The 21,710-nt window shown below is 40.3% G+C and overlaps 1 protein-coding gene across 2 annotated transcripts in view; it reads left to right on the top strand.

Moving 5' to 3' along the window:
• Nucleotides 1-21,710, top strand: part of PDE3A (phosphodiesterase 3A) — a 270,081-nt gene that overhangs the window by 225,735 nt on the left and 22,636 nt on the right. For both annotated transcript variants that reach the window (XM_075440114.1, XM_075440122.1), the window contains 7 exons: nucleotides 3,243-3,462; nucleotides 7,542-7,627; nucleotides 8,087-8,256; nucleotides 9,592-9,729; nucleotides 15,212-15,323; nucleotides 18,718-18,831; nucleotides 20,316-20,515. In XM_075440114.1, the coding sequence (XP_075296229.1) occupies nucleotides 3,243-3,462; nucleotides 7,542-7,627; nucleotides 8,087-8,256; nucleotides 9,592-9,729; nucleotides 15,212-15,323; nucleotides 18,718-18,831; nucleotides 20,316-20,515 (1,040 nt within the window). The remainder of the gene's footprint in view (nucleotides 1-3,242; nucleotides 3,463-7,541; nucleotides 7,628-8,086; nucleotides 8,257-9,591; nucleotides 9,730-15,211; nucleotides 15,324-18,717; nucleotides 18,832-20,315; nucleotides 20,516-21,710) is intronic.

Here is a 21,710-nt window from a genome sequence, read left to right as displayed (position 1 = left end):
TATCTCTGTACACTCATTATTGAGAAAGTCCAGGTAGTTCTTACTGATTTTTAGAGATGAGAAATATGGGGCTTTGTACTCAGCTTTTTGGGCCTTTAAAAAAAATTATTCCGGTTTAAACTGAGGGAAAGAAGGTGAGAAGGTGACTTCTTAAGTGATAATGAAATGTGTAATATGAAAGCCACGAAGCAGTCTTGATCCACAGTTACGGGTTTCTCTTCTCTGTGCAAATGCAGGATAAAGTAATGTATACCCAAGCTTTAACTTGCAATTCAAAATGATCACAAGGCCTTCCTTTTTTAAATCAGCCTGTTTTTTTCCAAATGTGGAACAATGTTGAGATAACGTCACTCAGGAGATACTGTCCATCCAGACATCAGATGGAAATTGATAGATGCCTGAGGCCTGATATCAGAAAAGTCAAAGAATCCCAACTTAGAGATGGGTTTGAAGATATAGCTGCACAATTATTCTGCATTTCTAGCACTGTCACATCACATCTCCTCTTCAAACTGAAGAGTTTGTGTAATCTCCTCTTGTACAGAAGCTGCTTTCTTATATCACAATATTATCTTAAAAGGTAATAGCACATAGGCAAATGAATAAAATTGATCTTGGAAAATAATGGAGGTATAGTGCCAGGAATCCAGGAATTTTGTTTTAGAACAAAACAAATTCGACTTAGACTTGTGATTTTCAGAGATTAACCCATTAACTTGAGTGGGAGGTGTGCATGTAAGATATTTTATACTTGGAAAACAAGATTTACCAACCCTATCAATCAGTTTTACATTTAGCCTCTTTTGCTTCCAGAAAGTGTTAATCGTCATCTCTGTTGGCCAAATACATGAGCACCCCGTGATGAAGGGAGAGCTCCATTTCATCACAAGCAGTTCCTAGGGTCACTGATTGACAGGAGAAAAAAAATTACGCAGCATTTTATGCAGAAGATTGATATTTTGTTGGTTTAGACCGTTTACAATCATACATTTTTAAGTATGATTTGTTTTCATGTTCCAACTAAAGAATTGCTTCAGTTTGCACTAGTTCATACAAATTAGACTTTCATATATTAGCTCCATTGGCAATATATAATAATTCTTGGTGGAAGTTGATCTAGCTAAATCTGTAAATCTGTTAATCTACAAAATGTGTCTTTAATGAAAACATTAGCATTTTAAAATACTGCTGACTATAACTATTTTGGAAAAATTCTGAGGTAAACTCAAGTGTTTTCATATGTAATTTCACATCACGTTGAAGTTACTGGTGTATTTCTCCAGCGCTGCACATGTGTAGAAGTTCTGGAGGACCTAAGCAGATGGATGTACTTAAAAAAATTCTCCCAGTATTCTTATTCTTCTCTTAACTCGATTGTTCAAAATTCCCTGCTGCAGCAAGACGTATTTTCTCTCACTTTGCCAATAAATAGTTAAACGTTGGATTACTGAAAAGAAGTTTGTGTTTTTCTGGTAAATGTTTTTGGTTACCTGCCCTGCCAAATTACTCTTTAAAAAAAAAACCACAACCAAACATGTTTCAAGATACAGAAGCCCAGACTAGCAGTAGAAAGTCAGCTGTGGTTAGAAACATTGTTGTGAAAATTGCTGTCCCAGGACTTGCTTTAAATCGTTGAAAGGTGACCATATGCATTGTATTCTCTGACAGTCGTGAAGATTACCTGGTAACGTATACCTCAAAGACAGATAATAATCCAACTCAATCCCCTGTGCAACTACCAGACTGCAAAATGTTTTTAAAGACCTATTTTTGTTGGATGGAAAGCAGATATCTCAAAGGATTAGTAAATGTGAAATGGAGACCTTGTGTATTTTAAAGCAATTTCCGTATGTCATGGCCATCTGATAACTTTTTAGTTGTTCTGTAGGCTGTAGGTTTCCAATCTCAAGACTAGTGCAATATCCTAGTTGCAATTATTGAATTAAGGCAGTAATACATACCACATGTTTGTTGAATAAATACTCTAATCAAAACTTAGGAGATTTTGGATATCTCAAAATTACAGTGTAGCAACTGTCAGAGATTATTTTTAAATCTTGGATTGTCAACAGTAAATCGTATTTCAGCGTCATATCACAGTAAGCTGTTATCAGGCAAAACCACTGGAACTGTACACATATGTCCTGCAAGGTTAATATTTTGTAAACATAGGACAACAGATTGCCTTATTCAACGATATTTTTTGTGTCTGGAATGCATTTAGATAGTGGGCACAATTCAAACATAAAACCAGTTAAAGTTCCTGAACTCTTTATATAATTTGGTTTTGAAGATGAACGTAGTAAGTGAACTGGGGCTGAGTTCCTACAAACTTTAGAACAGGAGGTACATCAATTTACATGCGTTTCCTTTTTAGATAGATTATGTTTGCTTCTCTGCGCTTTATTGGGAATGGGGCATTTTTCTCTGAGACTAGAAAATGTAAAGTGGATTCAAAAAGAAGGCATCACTGTGTCACTAACACTGGAATGGCTGATGTATTTCATCTTGGCAGTGGTGCTTAGAGAGAATAAGGGACAGAGAGAACTACATCTTGCTAGTGTTGGCGTGTGTGGATGTTGGTGGTTTTCTGATGCGCCAGATGAGGAGCACACTACCGTGTGGAACAGGTAATGGTCACAAGTCTCCCATAGTGAGCAACAGATGCTGAAAAAGAAACTGTGAGGAATGCGGAAATGGCACCAGAAGTGCAACATTTTATATTCATGTAATGTATGACTACTAAAAATTGCTGTTTTGGTTTATTGCTAGTCTTCTCACATCTAGAAATTCAAATTTGCTGGAAATGTGTGTAAACCTTTCTTGTCCCTGCTTTACAGATGGAGATAATGAGGCAAAGAGAAACTGCAGATGGGTCTGGAAACTGCGTATTTGGAGTCTGGTGTCTCTGTCACTAGAAAGTGTTGATACCAATAGTCATGCCACTAACGCATTCCTTTCATTTCATGCCTGCCAGTTAGTGCATCCTGCTCAACTGGGAGAATATGCTTCGTGCTTTGAGCCAGATCTTCAACGGGTGGAAGTGGCTGATATTAATGGAGCTTCATCTCTCTGTGACAGCTGTGGGCTTGGCTCAGAGTGGAGGAGGGTTTTCTCCGATTTTCCTGTTTGGAAGCTATACTGGTACCTGCACATCTCAAGAGGAGTATTTCTGCACAGTGAACTCCTACAACCATCTGCCACTTCTGTTAACTGACAAGACTTTTCTTTCCTCTTGCCAGGTATCCCGCCAAATATTTCACCTCTCACCTCCCCATGCCATTCACCAATTCAGGGGACGCCTGCCACAAGTCCTACTGGAAAAACATCTTCTGTGTCATTTCCAGACTCCACAGATACTGACACCAAGCAAGGCTTAAAGCCACACAAAGTCTTAAGTTCTACTCAGAGTGCACCTAGCCTGTCAGACCCTATTACCAGCTCCTCTGTCATCTGCAGCAGGTAAGATCGTAATTTGAAGTGCGTTGGAATCATTTCACGTTGGTCTCGTGAACAAGCTCTTTTAGCCCACATACAAATTTTTGTGATATGCTGCGGTATTGTGTATTGGTATTTCACTGTATCTAAGCAGTTCTTAGTATATGAGTGATAGTGTAGATTGATGCTACAGTGTTTTAAAGTGCAAGGCGGTTAGCCACGTTAGCTACATGAGCTTTTGCTCATGTCAGATGCGCAGTCTGATTCATAAATAAATAATTCATCAATAATTTGCAGATCCCAAAGTTGGTTTTCATGTTAACAACGTTTCTCACACCATACCCTTAATATGAATGGTTACTTTCATGTCACAGGCCAAGTCTTTCACAGCAGGCACCTGTCACTTGATAGAAAAAGCCATCTGCTAGGGTTTAAAAGCTGCTGGCCTGTAGCCTTCTGATACAGGTGTGCCAACAATGCTTGAAGACAATGTAATTTTGAGTGCTCTCTCACATGGAGTGGATCCTGTCCTCCCTAGGGAGAGTCAGATCATGTAGCGTTGGGATTTTTTTCAGAAATGAACTGCAGCTGAGTTCTTTCTACTGCTAAGAGTTACAGTAATACAATTTAATTTCACACTTTAAAGTAGCCCATTATTAGCTTATGCAGACCTGCTCTGCAAAATCAACATTTTGGAAATAAAGTTGTTCTGCTTATCTTCTCGAAATGGATGCAGTTGCTAGGTTAGGTTACTGGAGTTTGCAGTACGTGTCCAGTTCAGAATAGTGGGAAACACTGGTATTTAGAAGCCTGTTCCAGTGCAGTTTCAAGGTTACCTTACTCAGTAGTTGTTACTTTTGGTCGTAGTAGTGAGTGATTTGTGATTATTGGCTAGCCAGCAGACAGCACGTGATCTGAAGCTGGGTTAAATGTTATCAAGTTTGACTATCTTTGGAAATAGCTTTTCTTTTCTGGCTTCAGTCACGTGACGTTGGATGTGTCTCGGTATGCTGTGTGCAGGGCTGGGAAGCGGGTGTGAGAAACTCAAAATTGAGATTGCGAGTTTGCTCAAGGGAGTTGTCCTCCCCGAAGTTCAACTAGGATCCTAGCAGGCTTTTAAAATGTTTAGACTGGATGTAAGGAAGAAATTTTTTACAGTGAGTGTGGTGAAACGCTGGCACAGCTTGCCCAGAGAGGTGGTGGAGGCCCCATCGCTGCAAATCTTCAAGGCCAGGTTGGACGGGGCAGCCTGGCCTGGTTGAATATGTCGCTGCTCACTGCAGGGGGGCTGGGCTAGATGACCTCTAAAGGTCCCTTCCAACCCAAGGCATTCTATGATTCTATGACTAAGTAGAAACTAAGAGCTTTTAAAAGTTTCCCAAATGTATTGCAAAACCGGGACTTGCGCTGATTCATTTGAAATGAAAACCATATTACACATACGAAACATACCGTAAACGTGCTACTGTCTTATTAAACTGTGCCTTTATTACTTCTTCAACAAAATACTATTACTTTAACTAGTAACAATTATCGCTGGAAACATTCTGTTAAAGAGAACAGTTAACAGTTGCATGAAAGATGTCAAAAAGAGAAATCAATGTAAGGTTGCTGTAGACAGTGATGGAATATATTTTCTTGATATGTGTAGACTTTGATTTCAATGTGATCATTGGTAAAATGCTCATTAGCTTTTACGCAGCTGCTGTCTTATGTGATCCAGGTAGGTTGCATAGTATATTTAGGTTCTTAATTTCCTTGTTTTTAAATGCTTAGACTGTGTAAGCATTGTAGATAGTTACATTGCTGGCACAGACTTTGTTGTTGATTATTCAAAACAAACACATTTAAACTATTACGGTGTAATGACTGCTCATAGTTTTGGCATACACTATGACTAATAGTCACTGTTTCTTTAACATCCATGGAGAAATAATAAGCACTCTCACATTTCTAGCTGTTAGTATATAGAGGTGTCATATCCACAGATACAAGCTGACCCAACAGCACATAAATAATACACCCCTTAGTAATGTAAGCACAATTAAAAAAAAAAAAAAAAAAAAAAAGAAATTAAATGACTAAGACAAGCTGAGAGAGTTAAATTAACAAACGCTGGAAATGAATCTTTTTATGTTTGAGCTGTCTCATTGTGGAATGCTAGTCTTCATGGTATGCAATCCCCTACATTTGTTGCCAGAAAACTGCCTTGCAAGGAAGTACTACCAAGGCAGCAAACCTCTGCCACCACCGAACCAATCCATCCCCCAACAACAACAGCAGAAGAGGAAATGAACTCGTGATGGGTTCAGTGCTTTAAATCAGATCCATCCAGGCAGTGGCATCAAGACAGCAGTTTTACTGTACTTTTTTTTCACTTAAAAAGTGAAATGTGGTAGGACAGCAGAGTTTGAAAACTGCATTAAACAAGAACATATACCAGGCAGTGCTGTTGAAACAACTTGTAAGTAATCATTTTTAATTCTCCTTACTGGATGAGGCAGGAATCCTCTGGACAAAATGTTAAACAATCCTGTGATTAAGAAGTGTATTCTAATGCCTGTGCATGAAAAGGATTGATTTAAAGTTGCGTGGGCACGTTTGCTTCTAACATAGAGCAGATTTCAAGTGTTCTGCTAGGTAGCTCAGTAATTTTTTTTCATATAATGTTTTATACAGACCATACATATTAAATCAGTGTGAGTTTGCATATGTTCTGGAAATAAAGAGGTATATTCATAGTGACGCAAAAGCCTTGTAGCATTACAACCAATCAAAGGCTCTCTTTCTCTTTTTTCGTTTTGGCTTGTTAGCACTGACCTTATGGTAACCACAAGGAAACTGGGAGAGAGAAATTAATACATTTTTTTTCCACATTGTTTATAAACCTGAGTGATACAAGATTTATTTGCTTGGCTGTGCACTAAAAGTGTCATGGTATACAGATTTGTAATTTTATTTAAAATTCTTTTAGGAGTTCATTATGTTTGCAGGACATACCAAGCTTGAGAATATGTTTTGGATGACCCAGTCATTAGCCATCTGGCATAGGATTTCAGCCATTTTTATATGGTGAACTTACATTGGTGCAAAGTTTCTAGTACAAAGTTTGACCACGCAAAATAATTTTGTAATAGTTGCTTTGCAAAGGCTGTTATATGTGAGATATGCCACAAAATACTGACTCATACCAGAGAAGGAAAAGTTAAAATGTCAGTTTTTCGTGGACAGATCTGATATAATACTGCTATAAATGAGGCTTCAGATTTAAGTTCTCTCGTGTTTTCGTGATATATCATTGTTCCTGCAGATACAAGACTCAACCGTCTAGGGGCAATGTTCCAGCTAGTACTGAATTCACATTTAGGGCTTAAAGGGCTTAAAGGCAATCACACCCAGGGAATAAAGCATTTTAATGGAAGGGAAGAGCCAGTCATTTGGAAAGGCCATGATACTGTGATCCCTCCCACGATGTCTTTCTTTTCTGGGAATGATGAAGCAGACTCTGTCTTCCGGTTTCATTGCTAAATGTCTGGATACCAGATCACTCTCCTCATGATCTTCCCAGAATGCCCATTTGGTTCTGATGTATTTGGTATGTTGTCACTGAAGTAAGAGCAAAATACATTTTCTTCCTTAAGAGGAACATATTCAAGTTTTAAGCAAGAAAAGGAGAATAAAGCCGTATCGTGACTGTGTTCACATTGAATAATAAAAGATTGTATGGCACGCTGGCACATTTTTGTCATTTTAATTCACATTTATAGGGCAGCTGTAGTACAAAACCAGGGGATTTTTTTGTACTGATAAACTTAGAGAATAAAAAGTTTGTTTTAAAAAAATTATCACGTGATACAGGTTTACTGTTGACAACACAAATTTAATTGTGGTGGCCAATTAATCCAAGATCTTTTTGTCTTTTTACATTCCTGACTTCCAATCAAGTTTCAGCTCTTTCTTGTGTTTTTTTCTGGAGGATGCACCCTGTGCCATAGCTTATACTGTATGACATAATCTTACACTATCAGCAGGAAATCATTTTATGTAAGGCTGTCTAATGCGCATTGTTCTTTATATTGTGCATGTTTCTTGATGTATTTCAGCTGTGGCAGGCCCTATAACCAAATAGAAGCTGATGATGGGACACTAGATAGAAATGATGGTACCACACACACCCTGAACAGAACAGGTAATTCTTTGTCCACCAAAAACTCCTCATCCCTTAAAATTCAATAATCATTCAGTGAAAGGGCAGATATGCCTGTCTGTCATGAAAGGAGAAGATAGGTTGGTGAAACCCAACAAATTGCCTTCGAGGCTCCTTTCCTTTTTTTTGTGTACATGTGCAAAAGGCTAATGAAGAATGGAGTTAAAATAGAAAGGAAATACTTTTTTCCTCGTCTACCCTAGTCAGCTCAAATAATGGTCCTCAAAATTTTTCTAATTCTTCAATCCCTGATCCCATTTATTACACTCTGCAGGGTATATGCTTTAATGCTTTTGGACAGATTGTCCGACTTTGGACCCAGCCAAGCAGCCCATATGTATTATGAGTCAGAGATCCTGTTGCTATTATTCAGAAGGTCACAGGATGACTTTCATGCAGTCCTTGCTGTTCACACAACAAGCTTTGTGATTTGTATTGTAGATGATCCTGCACAAGCCACTTCTGACTATGAGACCAACAATAGCGATAGCAGCGATATCGTGCAAAATGATGATGAGACAGATTGCTCCAAAGAGCAGACACGGAAGGGATCCATCTGTAGGACGTACACACCGGAGACCATCATTCTGCATCCCTTGATACCACCTGAGGTAGCTTGTTTAAGTTCTACTCGCACAATAGGCTGCGTGTATACTGACACTCGATAAAAAAAAAACACAACAGAAAACCAAACCAACCAAAAAACCCAAACCCCCACAAAAAAAGGCACCTAGGACTATCTGAAGGTTGTGACTGTGGTTTTAAGCAACAATTGCTGCAGGCTTCTACCTCGCAGTAGGAGGATTGGCGTTGAAGAATTGAAAGGAACCATTGAAATGTGAGAGCGTTGCTAAGCACTGGCCACTTGTGAAACACTAACCATCTATTTTGATGAATAAATATAAGTTTATGGTCTGGCATTAGGCTTTTCTGAAATGTTTGGCTTCTGTGTTACCATTGCCTTTAAAAGGAATGGAGTGGAAGGAAGACAAATTAGCTTCTCAGACGACCAGCATGATATATAGTCTTCCTGTTCAGCCACTTCAGCTTCTCAATGGCCTTGCAATCTTTGTTAATATATACAGTGGTCCTTATTTAAAATAAATAATCACTTGTCTGAGTGTGCTGCATGATATTACTGTTGGTGTATGTCTTGAACATAAGAACACTGCAGTACGGTGAACAAGTGCTGATCTTCTCATGACTACTGTATTCAGCTGTAAGCTTGATTGAGATGTAGAGGGAAAGCTTTGTTTAGTTAAATTTTCCACAGCCTGTTGTACAACTGAATTAAAAGATTTAAGATGGCACGAGCTCTTGAAAAATTTATTGTAATCTGTTGAGTTGGAGTTGGACATGCTGAGAGAAGGCATTTTTCTTGAGATAGTTTGGCATTTACTCATCTATGCTTTCTTAGTAATAATGAAATTCAAGGATGTATACAGGGAGAAATGTGAAAGGAGGGGCACAACCCATCTGTTATTTGCAGACCTTGAAAAACAGGTGGGTTTCAGTTGAAGAAGTGCAGGTCTTCACTTGGACTGAGCTCCCTTAGCCATATTAGATTGTAAAGGATGGGTCCTGATGCGGAAGTAGAAACTGAGCGCTTTGCCCTCTGTACTGCAGCCAATTTTACAATGAAGAAGACAGACTCCCTTGGAAATGAATGAATGATTTCCATGAATGAACGCATTAATGTGTCTCATGGATAAGTCCAGAGACTGATGTTCCATACACAGAATTTCCTATTCATTCAAGTGAAACAAGTTATAAAGGAGAGTGACTAGCTGTAGGGCTGGTAGAAATGGGGACATCTCCGCTGAGCTGAATAAAGTACCATCAACTTACAGATGATGCTAATGTGACCTTAGTTTTTAAGAGCATAAATTTTTACATTAAATGCTTCACAGAACTAAAGTTCCTCTTTACTCTGATTTCTGGCATAGGACAAGCCTGTACTCGCTCCTGAGCCTCTGGTTATGGACAACTTGGATCCCCTGATGGAGCAGCTAAATAGCTGGAACTTCCCAATCTTTGATTTGGTGGAAAAAATTGGAAAGAAATGTGGTCGGATTCTCAGTCAGGTGAGAAGGATATCTTGTCTGCAATGACTGGCTAGATTATTGACAGATTTAGACGAAGTAGTGTTAAGACCCATTGTCCTTACAAGCTGGTCATCCAATGAATTGTGATCCCTGCCACCTACTTCAAAGCTGACAATACGAACTCCATCTCATTACGTTCCTTACTTTTAAATTTCTATATTTTTAAACTAAAAATGTGAAAGAAAAAACCACACACCTATTTTGCCTGCTGCTTGCTGCCAATGAGTTTACATAAACCTTTCTAAATATTCTCTTCTATCTGTAGGAGGTGCTGCCACCCCTTACTGAGTTCTTTGTGAAAGGATTTCTCATAGGGTTCAGCATGGGAGAGTGAAACAGTAAATATTTTCAGTTGGTGCAGGACATACAGAACTTTGGTCCTTTTTTATGCTGGAGATTTCGGTCGGTCTGTGCAAGAAATCAAAGTTTCGGGAAGGGGGGAAAAATAATCCTTTCTATATATATTCCCTCACCTTTAAAGCATCAGCGCTTTGATAGCAAATTCATATCATTATTACATAGAGAAGACTAATTTAGTGTGAATCAGGATGTGAGAGCTTACTAGTCTTTCTTTCAACTATTGGTTTTTCATTCCCTCCTGTAAGTTGAATGCAGGTGCTGACACAGCCCATCTCTACCCAGCACGATTAACGTCACTTCCATTAATGTCCACTTTCTTGGCTGAACTTTCTTCTCTGTTATGCCCCTTTCCTGGCACAGTGACAAATTAGCCAGTTTTTCTTATGGAAGTATTGAGGTTCATTAAACAGGAAAGGCAAGTAATTATTATTAGTTAGGGATGGAAGGCAAAAAACCCCAAGAGGATCTCACTGATCTAGTATCGCTTTACAAGGCATTATGTAGTGGTGAGTGCTGGAGAGAAGAGATTATGTTAATTGGTGTGATGTTGGACAATTAACACCCCCCACAGACACAGAGGTTAGTGTGTCAGGCAGATCTCGGTGCCACAAGCTCCAGAGAACGCTGTGTCAAGTCTTGGTCCCTTGGTGGTTAACTATTATTCAGCTAGATTCAAGTATCCACTGCTCAACCAGGAAAACCACAGCATAAATTCAAATTTATTCTGTGATCTGCCTTTCATTGTACTGTAGCTTGGCAAGTAACATCTTTGTTTAACCAGCCTGCCAGGTCTCTAGGTTAATTTTAGAGAAATAGGCAAACTGTGGCTGTATGTGGACGTTGATAGAAGTTTGGTGATGATCATTCAGACACTTTTGCACTAGACAGTGAAAGTGTGATTAAAATGCTCTTCTAGATCATATTGGTCATGCTGTTTTCTAGCAGCATGGAATGATAATAGAATGATAAATGAAACATAAGGAAAAACAGAGCTTTTTTTAGGGGCACAACCAACAGTTTCGATGAGCCAGAAGTTCTTCTGGTTTTACATGGGTACCTTTACAGTTCTTAAGCACTTTACCAAGATGCATGGAGTTCTGTACCTCTCAGGACAGTTCCCCTGTGCCTCCCTCCATTTGCACACTCTGTTTCCCACCATCTGCTTTTTTGCACAGGTTCTGAGCATGTTATCCGTTTTGCAGTGCCACAAAATGAGGCCTGCGAAATAGAATAGAGAAGCTTTGATAAAGAATATTTGTGATCGAAATTCAGCATTTTCTGTAACAGCTGTTTGTAATAACTCCCACTCCCTAAAAGCAGAATGTAACAAGTTCAGCCTTGTTCATAAAATAGCGCAGGATCCTTTAGTTCTTTTCCCCACCTACTCAGATGTTCCTAACAAAATTATTTTCAGAAATGAGAGAACTGAAATACATAAATCTTTTTCTGTAGCCAGAAGTATTGTCTTTTTCTTGTATAATTTTAAAATCCTGGGATGTTATAAACAAAGGAAAACAAAAGCTATAATGATTTATTCTCTGTATTTTGCCATTAAATTGACTCATCCATTAAAAAATAAGTAAATTAACAAGCTGAATTAACTATGTTTGCCTTGCTAGGCTAAATTTATGAGATGGAACAAAGCAGAGTTGACACGTGCCTCTAGGGGAGCATTCAGTTCAGAAAGCAAATGCTTGCTTAGCATCTTTAAAGCTGCTTCAGATGTCTGTTTCTTCTTTTTGGGACATTAAATTAATTTAGACATATAAAAAGACCCCTGACCAGTCAGTGGCCATAAAAACATCTGTGCAAAGTATAGCGGCAAGCACTCTATACGTGGCACTAACGAACGTGCATGATAGGGGTTAGAGAGGAATTTACAGACCAGTCTCATTTCAGAAAGGAACAGCAGAGCTCTCCAACGGAGGTGATGCTTCTCAACAGGTCGTAAAGTTAGGTAATGTCTTCAGTCACACTTAGCACTCTTCTTACAGCTCCTATAAAACTAAAACCTGTGGAAGAGAAACACATTTGCCTTGGAAAGCAAATAAAATGAAAACAAACAGGCTAAAGTCAAGGTCTCTCTCTAGCTGTTATTACTGGGCCCACAGAGATGAGAAACGCTGGTGGTGCTCCTGTGCTGTCGGTACACGAGCAGCGCTGAGGCAGGGTGGCATCACTGCAGTGCATGCGTTGGTCCCTGGGTGGTGCCAAGAGGAATGTTTGGTCATCTCATCGTCACCCATGGCTTCTGCAGAGAGAAACTGGAGACGTTATGTGAAGGAGCAAGGGAAGTCAGTCCCTGGGGGGTGAGATATTCCTGGGATCATCACAGCGGCCCTTGCAAGGAGTTGTGTTTGTCAGAGCTGGAGGCCAGGTGCTGACAACTTAAAAGAAACTTGAAGAAAGCAAATACAAGAGGCAGACGGGGAGTGCAAGAGGGTTGCCTGCAAACAACGAGTGGGGAACTGCTAACCTAAACTTTGCACGTGTCTGCCAATGAGAGCCATTTATGTCTGCTTGCAACACCCAGGAGAGCAGCTACGTGTGAACAGCAATCCCCGTTTCCAAAACAGCTTCCATTAAGAATCGTTCGGGAGAAGTGCTTGTCCTTCTGCAGGCAGCACTGCCAGAAGTGTCTGAGTTATAAATGATTCATTCAAGCATTAGCAATCGTTGCAGAGACTAGCAGAAAATGAAGGCTGGAGGGAAGGGGTGGTGTGGATCACCCACTGGCAAGCACCTGGCAGCCATCGGAGATTCCCTGGGCTTGTCCCTGGCAGCGAGGACCTCATCACGGCTGCAAGAGCACCATGCTCAGCCCGTGGGACTCTTAACTCCCAGGGAGCTCGTGAAGCAGGGTGCAGTTTGGGAAGGAAGGATTTGAAAAGACAGAAGTGTTTAAAAATTATTAATCCAGAGCAACGAATAAACAAAACTGCACAGATTTTCTTCTTTTTTAAATGAAAGAATTTAGTTAGTTGACTTTCTGGAAAACATTAATGCCCTTTTTTTCTCTTTCTGACCTGCCCTTACCCCTTCCTTCTTCCCATTTGCTAAGGAGAGAAAAAACCACTGCAAAAATGTCCGAATTGCTTGGCTGTTAATGCTTTCTAATGACCGCAGAGAATAATGCCGTTTTACTCCAAGTCATGGGGAAGAGCTATCATTCATATCCATCACAATCAGCTTTGCTTCTTTTCAGCTGCTGTGGAATTCCCTGCCCCCCAAAATCCAAGGGGAGGAAAAACATGCTTTTATGACATACTTTATTTAAGGTGCCTGTCCAGTATTGATAGTGTAGACCAGTAAGGTTTGGTTGTGCAGAATAATATTTCTTTATGCTTTTTATACAGAGATATTGCTGGAAATATGTAGCTTACCGTTCAGTGATCTAAGACTAGAATGTAAAATACCTCATCCCTCCATAGGTGAAAGTTTGGATCCCGGCTGATTTACTTCAGCCATGATAAACAGAATTCCATGAAGTTTCTAAATCCAAATTATGTATAAAGTTACTCGCTTCACTCTGCCTCAACACAAGAGGATCCCATGGGGTTTTCAGAGAGTAAAGTTTTGTCTTCTACAGGCCCTACCTTTGATTCTAAGCTCATGTCTCCCAGACCACTGTAGTTCCTTAGCTCCTTCACTCTGAAGGACTTTTCACTTTATGGCAAACAGCTATGGCCATAAAGAGAGATTACCACCAGCAGTGACTTTGCTGACTATGTTGCTAGTGGCACTTACACAGTTATAGTAGGAACAAAAGTAAGAGCTGAGGCCACCAGCAGAACCCCAGTTGTCAGAGATGTGTCATTAAAGGGGTATCCCGGCTGGTGTCAGGCACCACACTCAACCTGTCTCTGCATCATCGCTGCCTGTGGCAGTGTTTTGCCAGAGTTAGTTCACATGCAGATTTTTCCTGGTAGGGAATTACTAGGAGGGGATGTGGATGGGGAAGATCATTAATGCTGCAGATTCATACCCTTTTTTATTATTTTTACTGTAAAAATCCACAGTGTCAAGACATTTGAAGTCTATGTTCATTAAACTTTAGGTGCTGTTCACAGGTCCCAATTTATATACATGATATACAGAAAGAAATGGGTGTGGATAGCTGTTTGATTTACGTTCAGGTGTAAAACACAAAACATAATTTGTTACAATGTCTCATCGGTATAGCACTCATCCTTCCAAATGTGCTTCAGATTGCTTAGCTCTAGGCAGATCATTATCAGACAGATGGCGTCAAAAGGACAGAATTTAGCTAACAGCAGTAAATAAATAAAGAAGCTGGAAGGCTTTAGGGTCCATTTTGTGAAGGAAGTGAAAAGGTCAGGCAGTAATTTTCCCGAGTCCCATTGTTCTGTATGTGAATTTCAAACTTGGCTTCGAAAGTATCCATTTTGCAGCAGCTGCGGTTGGCATTTCTGAGCACTCTTCTCTCCTGAACAACCCCTCACTCGTCCATCACATTGTCCCTTCCAGTATTTCCGCTCCTGGATGTCTACAGTCATCTTTGCTGTGCAGGAACACTTCAAGCATCTCTGCTTCCTAAACCGCTTGCTGTCTCTGAAACCCTGTTGGAGAAGTCACTTTTGCCCTTTCACTTCTAAAATGGGGAAGAGGGAAAGGAGATAATGCATAGGATATGAATGGTTCTCTCCTTTTGTCATTCCTTCACTTGTTTCCCCTTTTTCTGGGAATTGATTTGACTTGTGGATGCCCCTTGGAGAAGTTTGTGGGGAAATTTTTCCCAAGACACTAAAGACCTCTGGTTATCTTCTTTTATGTGTGTATGTTTCTAAGGTGCTTGCAAAATATGGGGGATCCATATGCCTGAAAGGAAGAAAAGAACATCTGGAAGGGTGTGGTGAAGGAATGGGGAGGACTGTTTGGTACTAATATCTTGTCTGTTCGGCAACGTAGCCACATCCCTTTGGAAATGCAAATATCTGCAGCTATAGCTGGATCAGATACACTTGAGAGAATACTACCAGGAAAGCAGGTTTTCATGGGTTAATTCAACAGAATGATTTTTATATCTAATTTTTAGGGTTGTTCTGGTCTATTTAGCAGCATGGTGGTTTTGTTTTTTCAGGTATCATACAGGCTTTTTGAAGACATGGGGCTGTTTGAAACCTTTAAAATACCAGTGAGGGAATTTATGAACTACTTTCATGCCTTGGAATGTGGATACCGAGAGATACCTTGTAAGTAAAAACTCCCAGCAGATAGAGATGCTTCCCTAAAGTTTTGGGTATCTTCCATGCACTTCGTTATTAAAGCCTTTCTTCTCTCATTGTGACAGCTACTTTTTTTCTTCTGCTACATCACGACCAAATGGATGGCTCTCTAGTCAGAGACTGGTGCTGAACCACAGCCTCACATCTTTTTTTCATTGCCTTTAATGTTTCATGTTGTTTCGTAATAATTCATGGCAAATTCTGTTCAAGCCTGAAACCATATAAAGCTACTACAAGTACACCTGATGATGCAAGTGTACCCCAGTGCCCCAGCTGGACTTTACTGAAACCTTTCCCCCTCATAAGCAGTTTGGATTTTTACACCGTAGCAGTGCTGTGCTGCCAAAGGAGATGAGCTTTGTGTAAGCAGAAAAAATATGCCAAGTAGATGTGCACATCCTGTTCTTCTGCAACTACAGCTCAGCTGATATTTTTCAATGTGAATCATTTATTCACTAAAAAGCCTTCTTTCAGTCATCCCCAAAGTATTTACTAAATCAAATCAAATTTACCAAACCACTTCAACTGCAAAGGACTCTTTTTTTTTATTTTTTTCCCAGAAGAAGGGAGGGAATTATTACCTCCTTTAGCTGGCAGATAACCCCAGTGTTGAAGAATATGGAACACTCCGTTTTCTCCCACCTCCCAGAAAAATGTCTCAAACATTGGTTTAGTAATTCTTATAGTCTGTCTCTCTAAATATTAAATACCAACAGCTACAGTGGGAGGGACTGAAGGAAAGCTGCCTCAAAATTCCTCCCAGCCAGGTGGTTTGGACTCTCTTTCGGGAAAGTAAGAGACCAAATTTCAAACCTTTCCTTGTGTTTGAAGCTGAGCAGGGATTTGGATCAGCACATTATAGCCTGAGAGGGTTATAGCTGGATGTCCCACAGTCTGTCTGTCTTACTGGAGCCATTCCTCTTTGTTTAAAACATTTAACTATTCTTAGAGTCGCAGGAATCTGTGTGAATCTAGCCTGTCATTTCCTTGGTTTTTCTTAAGTGTGTTTTGTGTTAATAAAGCAGAATATTTTATCTAATACAAAATGAATTTGCCTTCTACTTTTTCGTTTCTGTGAATGGTTAAAAACCAAAACCATTTGTTTGGACTTAACCACTTTTTTCTGGTTGCTGAACTGAAAAGTTGGTTATTCACACAAAGCTAATGGTGACTATTCCAGTTGCATTAAACGAGTGCAAGTTTCCCAAGAGGCTAAGCCAGACTTCACTCCTGAGAAAAGCATTGGGCCATGCTCTAGGTTTTGCTCCTAATCTAGGAGATTAGTGTCTCAGGAGAGATGTTCTTAGTACTTCAAGGAAGGCAGGGGAGAGGAGACTCCTTCCTTATTTTGCTTTCTTCTTTCCAAAAATTACCATTCCTATGCTGCTTACTGTTTTGCTGTTAAAAATTTCAGCTAGCAGTCACTAAGAAGCGTTTAAAGGGAAGGTCACAGGGAAGACAAAGGAGAGCAAGAGAGGAAAGCAAGGGGTAAAGAAAAGGGCCAAATGGCATGACATCATGCTCACGTTTAGTGAGTATGCAAAGTGATTGCAAACTGTGAATATAATAAACCTTTTCTGTGTTACACCCGTTAGGTGTCCTTGGCTGATCTTAGGTGTAGACGAAGTAGGCAGTTGCCTCGAGTGCTGGAGCATAGGGTCAGCAAGATGGTGAGCCCTCCTCTGCCAGAGCCAGGGGAATGCAGGCTGGTGGCTGCCATCCCACTGATGGCAGGGCTTAGAAATATGGGCTCAGCAGTGCACCTCTGGAGGAAGCAGGTGGCTGTTCCTGGCAGGAGCAGGCATTATCCATCCCCTAGCAGGGGCAAGAGGGCAAATACGGCTCTCCCAGGTGCTTTCTCCCTCCCAGGTCTTCTCACACAGAAGGAGCGGCCTTAGGGTGAAGCTCAGCTTCAGTGCTGAGAAACCCTCCATCAGCTGCACTTGGCCTATCTTTAGGATGCAGCAGGTATAAATTCAGAATGCTTTACACATCTTGCTGCCAGTCCCTACTACTACCCCAGAGTACAGAGTTTTTTTCATGCCTAATGAATCCGGTCAATTTTACCTATTACTTTTTAGAGAGGGCTTCTGGACTTGCATGTCGGTAGTTTTTCCTGACGAAGGATATGTATCATCTCCAGTGTTACCCTGATTCTGGACCGTTATCTTCTTAATATAACCTAGTTTAATATAACCTGTCGCCATGAAGCCTGTTCCAGCAGTTGGTTTGCCAGTGAGAGACATGTGACTGATTGGCATTACCAAGGTGTCTCCAAATAAGATGACTGATTACCTAGGTGTAGCCAGTCACTGTGAGTTTTACAGATGGGGGTGACCCAGCAGTGGAGTCCCATGTTTTTTTTGCTTTGTTCTCTGAAATGCATCTTTCCTCAACTGTAGCAGCAGGAATGTAGCCATGGGTTATCATTTGGATTAGCAGGTTTCTTCGTGTTTTTTAGCTAGTCACTGTAGAAGATACCTGTGCTCTGCCCAAAAATAGCCTGAGTCACAAGCTGGAATGCTTGTCCTTCTGTGGTTTAACCCCAGATGTACACTTTTGCCCTGGTGCAGCAAAGTGTTACACCTCTTTCAGCATCACAGTTGCTTTTTGCTAGTGTATGTTTAGATGGTGCTTTGTGCTGAACGAGCATGTGGTTCTTTTTCAGCAAGTTGTGTTGATTGTGGGATAGTTTGTCTGGCCTTAAAGGGTTTGGTGGTATGAGCCTTGGGGTGACCTTTATATCTAATTTCTGCAAAGAGGGCTTGTAGTAAGTCAGATTACGGGATCCAAGGCCTGAACTCTTTATCTCTGGCAAGAAAAGTGCAGAAAGAACCTGGTTTAACTGTGCGGTGTACACGTGTTCTGAGTTTGATTTTTTTGCAGTGCAGCTGCCTGCTCAGCACCTAAATTTGCTCAAGTAGAGTCTGGTAAGTGTTACGTGCCTTGTATTTAGAAGCTAGGTGAAATCTGGCCACTGAAGTGGATGAGATTTTCCCACTGATTTAATTTGCAACAGAGGTTAGCAGTGCATGTTTACCCGATGGCGTTTAACTAGCTAAAGGCAACCGCTGGAGTAAAGGATTGGAGCTGGTAGCACGGGCAAGGCAAAGTTTCCTACATTGCAGATCCCACTGCTTCGCTGCTGTTTTGCCTTTCTTGACTGGTGTGAGGCACACCACTGAATGTTCTCCAACGTTAGTAAAAGTCAAACTGAGCATTTAGAGAGTACAGCTGTTTTTCATGCTGTGATGATGTTTGGTTTGTCTCTGCTGGACTGTACCCACTAGATGGAGCTGATTCCCCTCTGTTGGAAATACCCTTCGTGTTTCATAGCAGGGTCCTTTGCTTTGTGTCGCAGATCACAACCGAACCCATGCAACCGATGTTCTACATGCCGTTTGGTACCTTACTACTCAGCCCATCCCAGGACTCCCAACTGTGGTTAATGATCACGGGTCAGCAAGCGATTCAGGTATATTTAAATGTGCAAGTATATATGTTGTATTTTTAACGTTTTTGTCATTAAATTTGCTGTAAGAACGCTAACAATTGAGGATTGCATGCAGTACTTGTTATTATGTAGACTTTTAAGTTCAGTAGCGTGTTAGATGTTGAAGGAGCTAAGGTATGTTTGTGTAACTTTGAAGAGATAGAATTGGTCATCCAAAACCTAATACTTTACATTTTACGATGTGTGAATGCAAACCTTTGTGGTCACCCGTAACAACAGATGTTTGCTACCATTTGATTTTTACAATAGCTTTTTTTCTAGGGAAACTGTATTAGTAGTGCTTTTCAACGCTGCTCCAGAAGCAGTGTAAACTTCTAAATCCTCAAACCCTGCATTGTTATGCTATTATAAAACCACTGAGGCACGCAGGTAGTGCCATGCACTTGCCGCTGCTTGGCTGTCGTGAAGTTTTCCTTTGCCTTTCCTCACTGTCTTCAAAGAAGGAGACTGTTTACCATTTTGCAATGAGTTTGCAAGACCACTCATCTGCAATTCTATAATTACTGCTTAAAGGAAGCTGTTCTTACTGCATCTGCATCTTTATATTAACTTCTCCAGGTTCAGCTGTAGCAACTAGAGGACCTGTCTGTATTTTGTGGGAGTTCTGAGGGAGTTACTGGGAAAGCAGGAGTTTGTTCCAAAAAAACTGCTTCCACTTCTGCTTTTTTTGGTGGTGTTTGTGTGGCACATACATGTCATTTCTGCAACTCTTCAGGATGTTTTGGTGGGGCAAGAAACGTTGTTATTCCTGGAAAATTTTATCAGCAAGAGTTGTTGGAGGCTTTGTAGGTGAGGTGAAATGGGTGGAATGAAAGGAGTTGAGTTTGGGGGCTTTTTGGTGTTTTTTGTTTGAAAGTCATTGTTCAGCTGCATGTAAGATCCATTCAAGCAGATTAGATTAGCAAAGCATCTCACTCAGTATCTGCCTCTGTCAGGCATGTTCAAGCTGCTTCATGAAGAGTCCATCAAGAGGATTATCAGCAAAGATCCAAAGTTTAGACCTTTGGATTGGAAAACATGCACTGCAATTGAAAGAATAAATGCTAGTGCATTGCTTTAAGGACTGTTAGTGTCTCATAGACTAATTTACGTGGTGAAGCAATTAGAGGAAGGAGTGGGAAGACTGAGTTACCCACAAAGCTCCAGCATGGCTGTGAATCCATAGCTGATTGCGAGTAACACACATAGTTTGAGAACAGGCTCTGCTGGATGGCTGGAAGATCCCCAGGGTGGGATCAGAATTTGTTGCTTTCAGTTGTGTGCCTTATTGCACTGAATCATGTGCACAGTATCGTAAAGCATTGAGGTCAGGATGTGTTTACTCTTCTGTTATGTGTTGTAAATTTGCTCCTTCTCTTCCTGCTTTGTTGCTTCTGCCTGTTTGAGTAAGTCACTGAAAAAGTGGTAAGGATTTTTTTTTTTTTTTTTAATTTGTTTCTGCTCAGATTCTGACAGTGGAATCACTCATGGCCATATGGGTTATGTGTTTTCGAAGACATACACACCTACAGATGACAGTTACGGATGTCTAGCTGGCAACATCCCTGCTCTTGAATTGATGGCTCTTTATGTAGCTGCAGCCATGCATGATTATGACCATCCAGGAAGGACCAATGCCTTTTTGGTAGCAACGAGTGCTCCTCAGGTAAATAAATCTCAGGTGGTGTTGCTGTTAAGGTTGGAAGGTCTTTGGTAACAGCTTCTCCTCACCAGCGGTGTCTCTGGCTTCCGTTAAGTGCAAGTCTACCTAATATTTTGAAACAGTTTATCAAAATAACAGAAATAATTGCTTCACTTGAGGATTACTAGTAAGAATCTTCTTACACACTCTCACTACCCTCAGTTAGTAGAGCTGTTAAGAAAGATACTGATAAAATGTCTTGGTGAAGGAGAAGGTAGTGCTCTGCTGACTGATAGAGAATCTGTAACTGTGAAAGAATGGAAGAATTGTTCTGCCCAGTAAGGCACAGAAAGATTTAAATAAAATAAAGAAACACCTGTATAGTGGACAGTGCACCATGCAAGTTAATTTGTGCATGATTTTAACATGGTTTCAGTTGTTCCTGTACAGTATGAGCATCTACAGTCTTTCTATGAGTGTATTTTTACACTATGCATCTATCAGGGCAGGGTGTGTTGAAAATAATCTCAGTTTTATAAATGAACAATTGAGACTGACCTAAGGTTACACAGAAGTTGCTCCCACTTCTGGGAGTTGAATTCAGAAATTCTGAGCCACTGCTTATTGGCTTAACTATGAGATCATCTTTCCTTACTGTACATAACTGATTTGCCTGGCTTCACTCTACTATGCTGAAAAATATTTCTATGGACAAGGAAAGAAAAAAAGATGGCTTAATGGTGAGAAGTTGGGTAGGGCTGCAGAAATTCTAGATTTACTCCCCAGCTTGGATCCAGACTTCCTTTCTCCCCAAGAGCAAGTCACCTGAACTTGCTCTGTATCAGTTTCTCACTATAAACTGATTGTAATACTTAACATCATCCTTGCCGCATCTTTCTGTGATCTAGAACTTTGATACTCTGGCCAGGTAAATAAACTGATAGAGGACGTATGCTATCCTTAAATCTATTTTGAAGGAATGAGTGCTATAGCACTGTGGTTGTAAAAATCAACAAGAGAAGTTAGATGATTAGCCTTAATGTATTGTCCCTAGTTTGAACATAAATTAATGGGAAAAATTCAAATTCTTCTTGTCATTTTAGAGGTTTTTGATTTTGTTTTCACCTGAAATTTGCAGAATTTGTATTTGGCATCTAGTTTTTCTTTTTCATGACAAGCATTATCAACTTCAGTAATGATAAAGTGCTGCTGTATTAAA

The sequence above is a fragment of the Opisthocomus hoazin genome, chromosome 1 (genome assembly GCF_030867145.1).
Source record: "Opisthocomus hoazin isolate bOpiHoa1 chromosome 1, bOpiHoa1.hap1, whole genome shotgun sequence".
NCBI lineage: Eukaryota > Metazoa > Chordata > Aves > Opisthocomiformes > Opisthocomidae > Opisthocomus > Opisthocomus hoazin.
The sequence above is the reverse complement of the archived record's forward strand: the minus strand, read 5'-3'. Positions and strand labels throughout refer to the sequence as shown.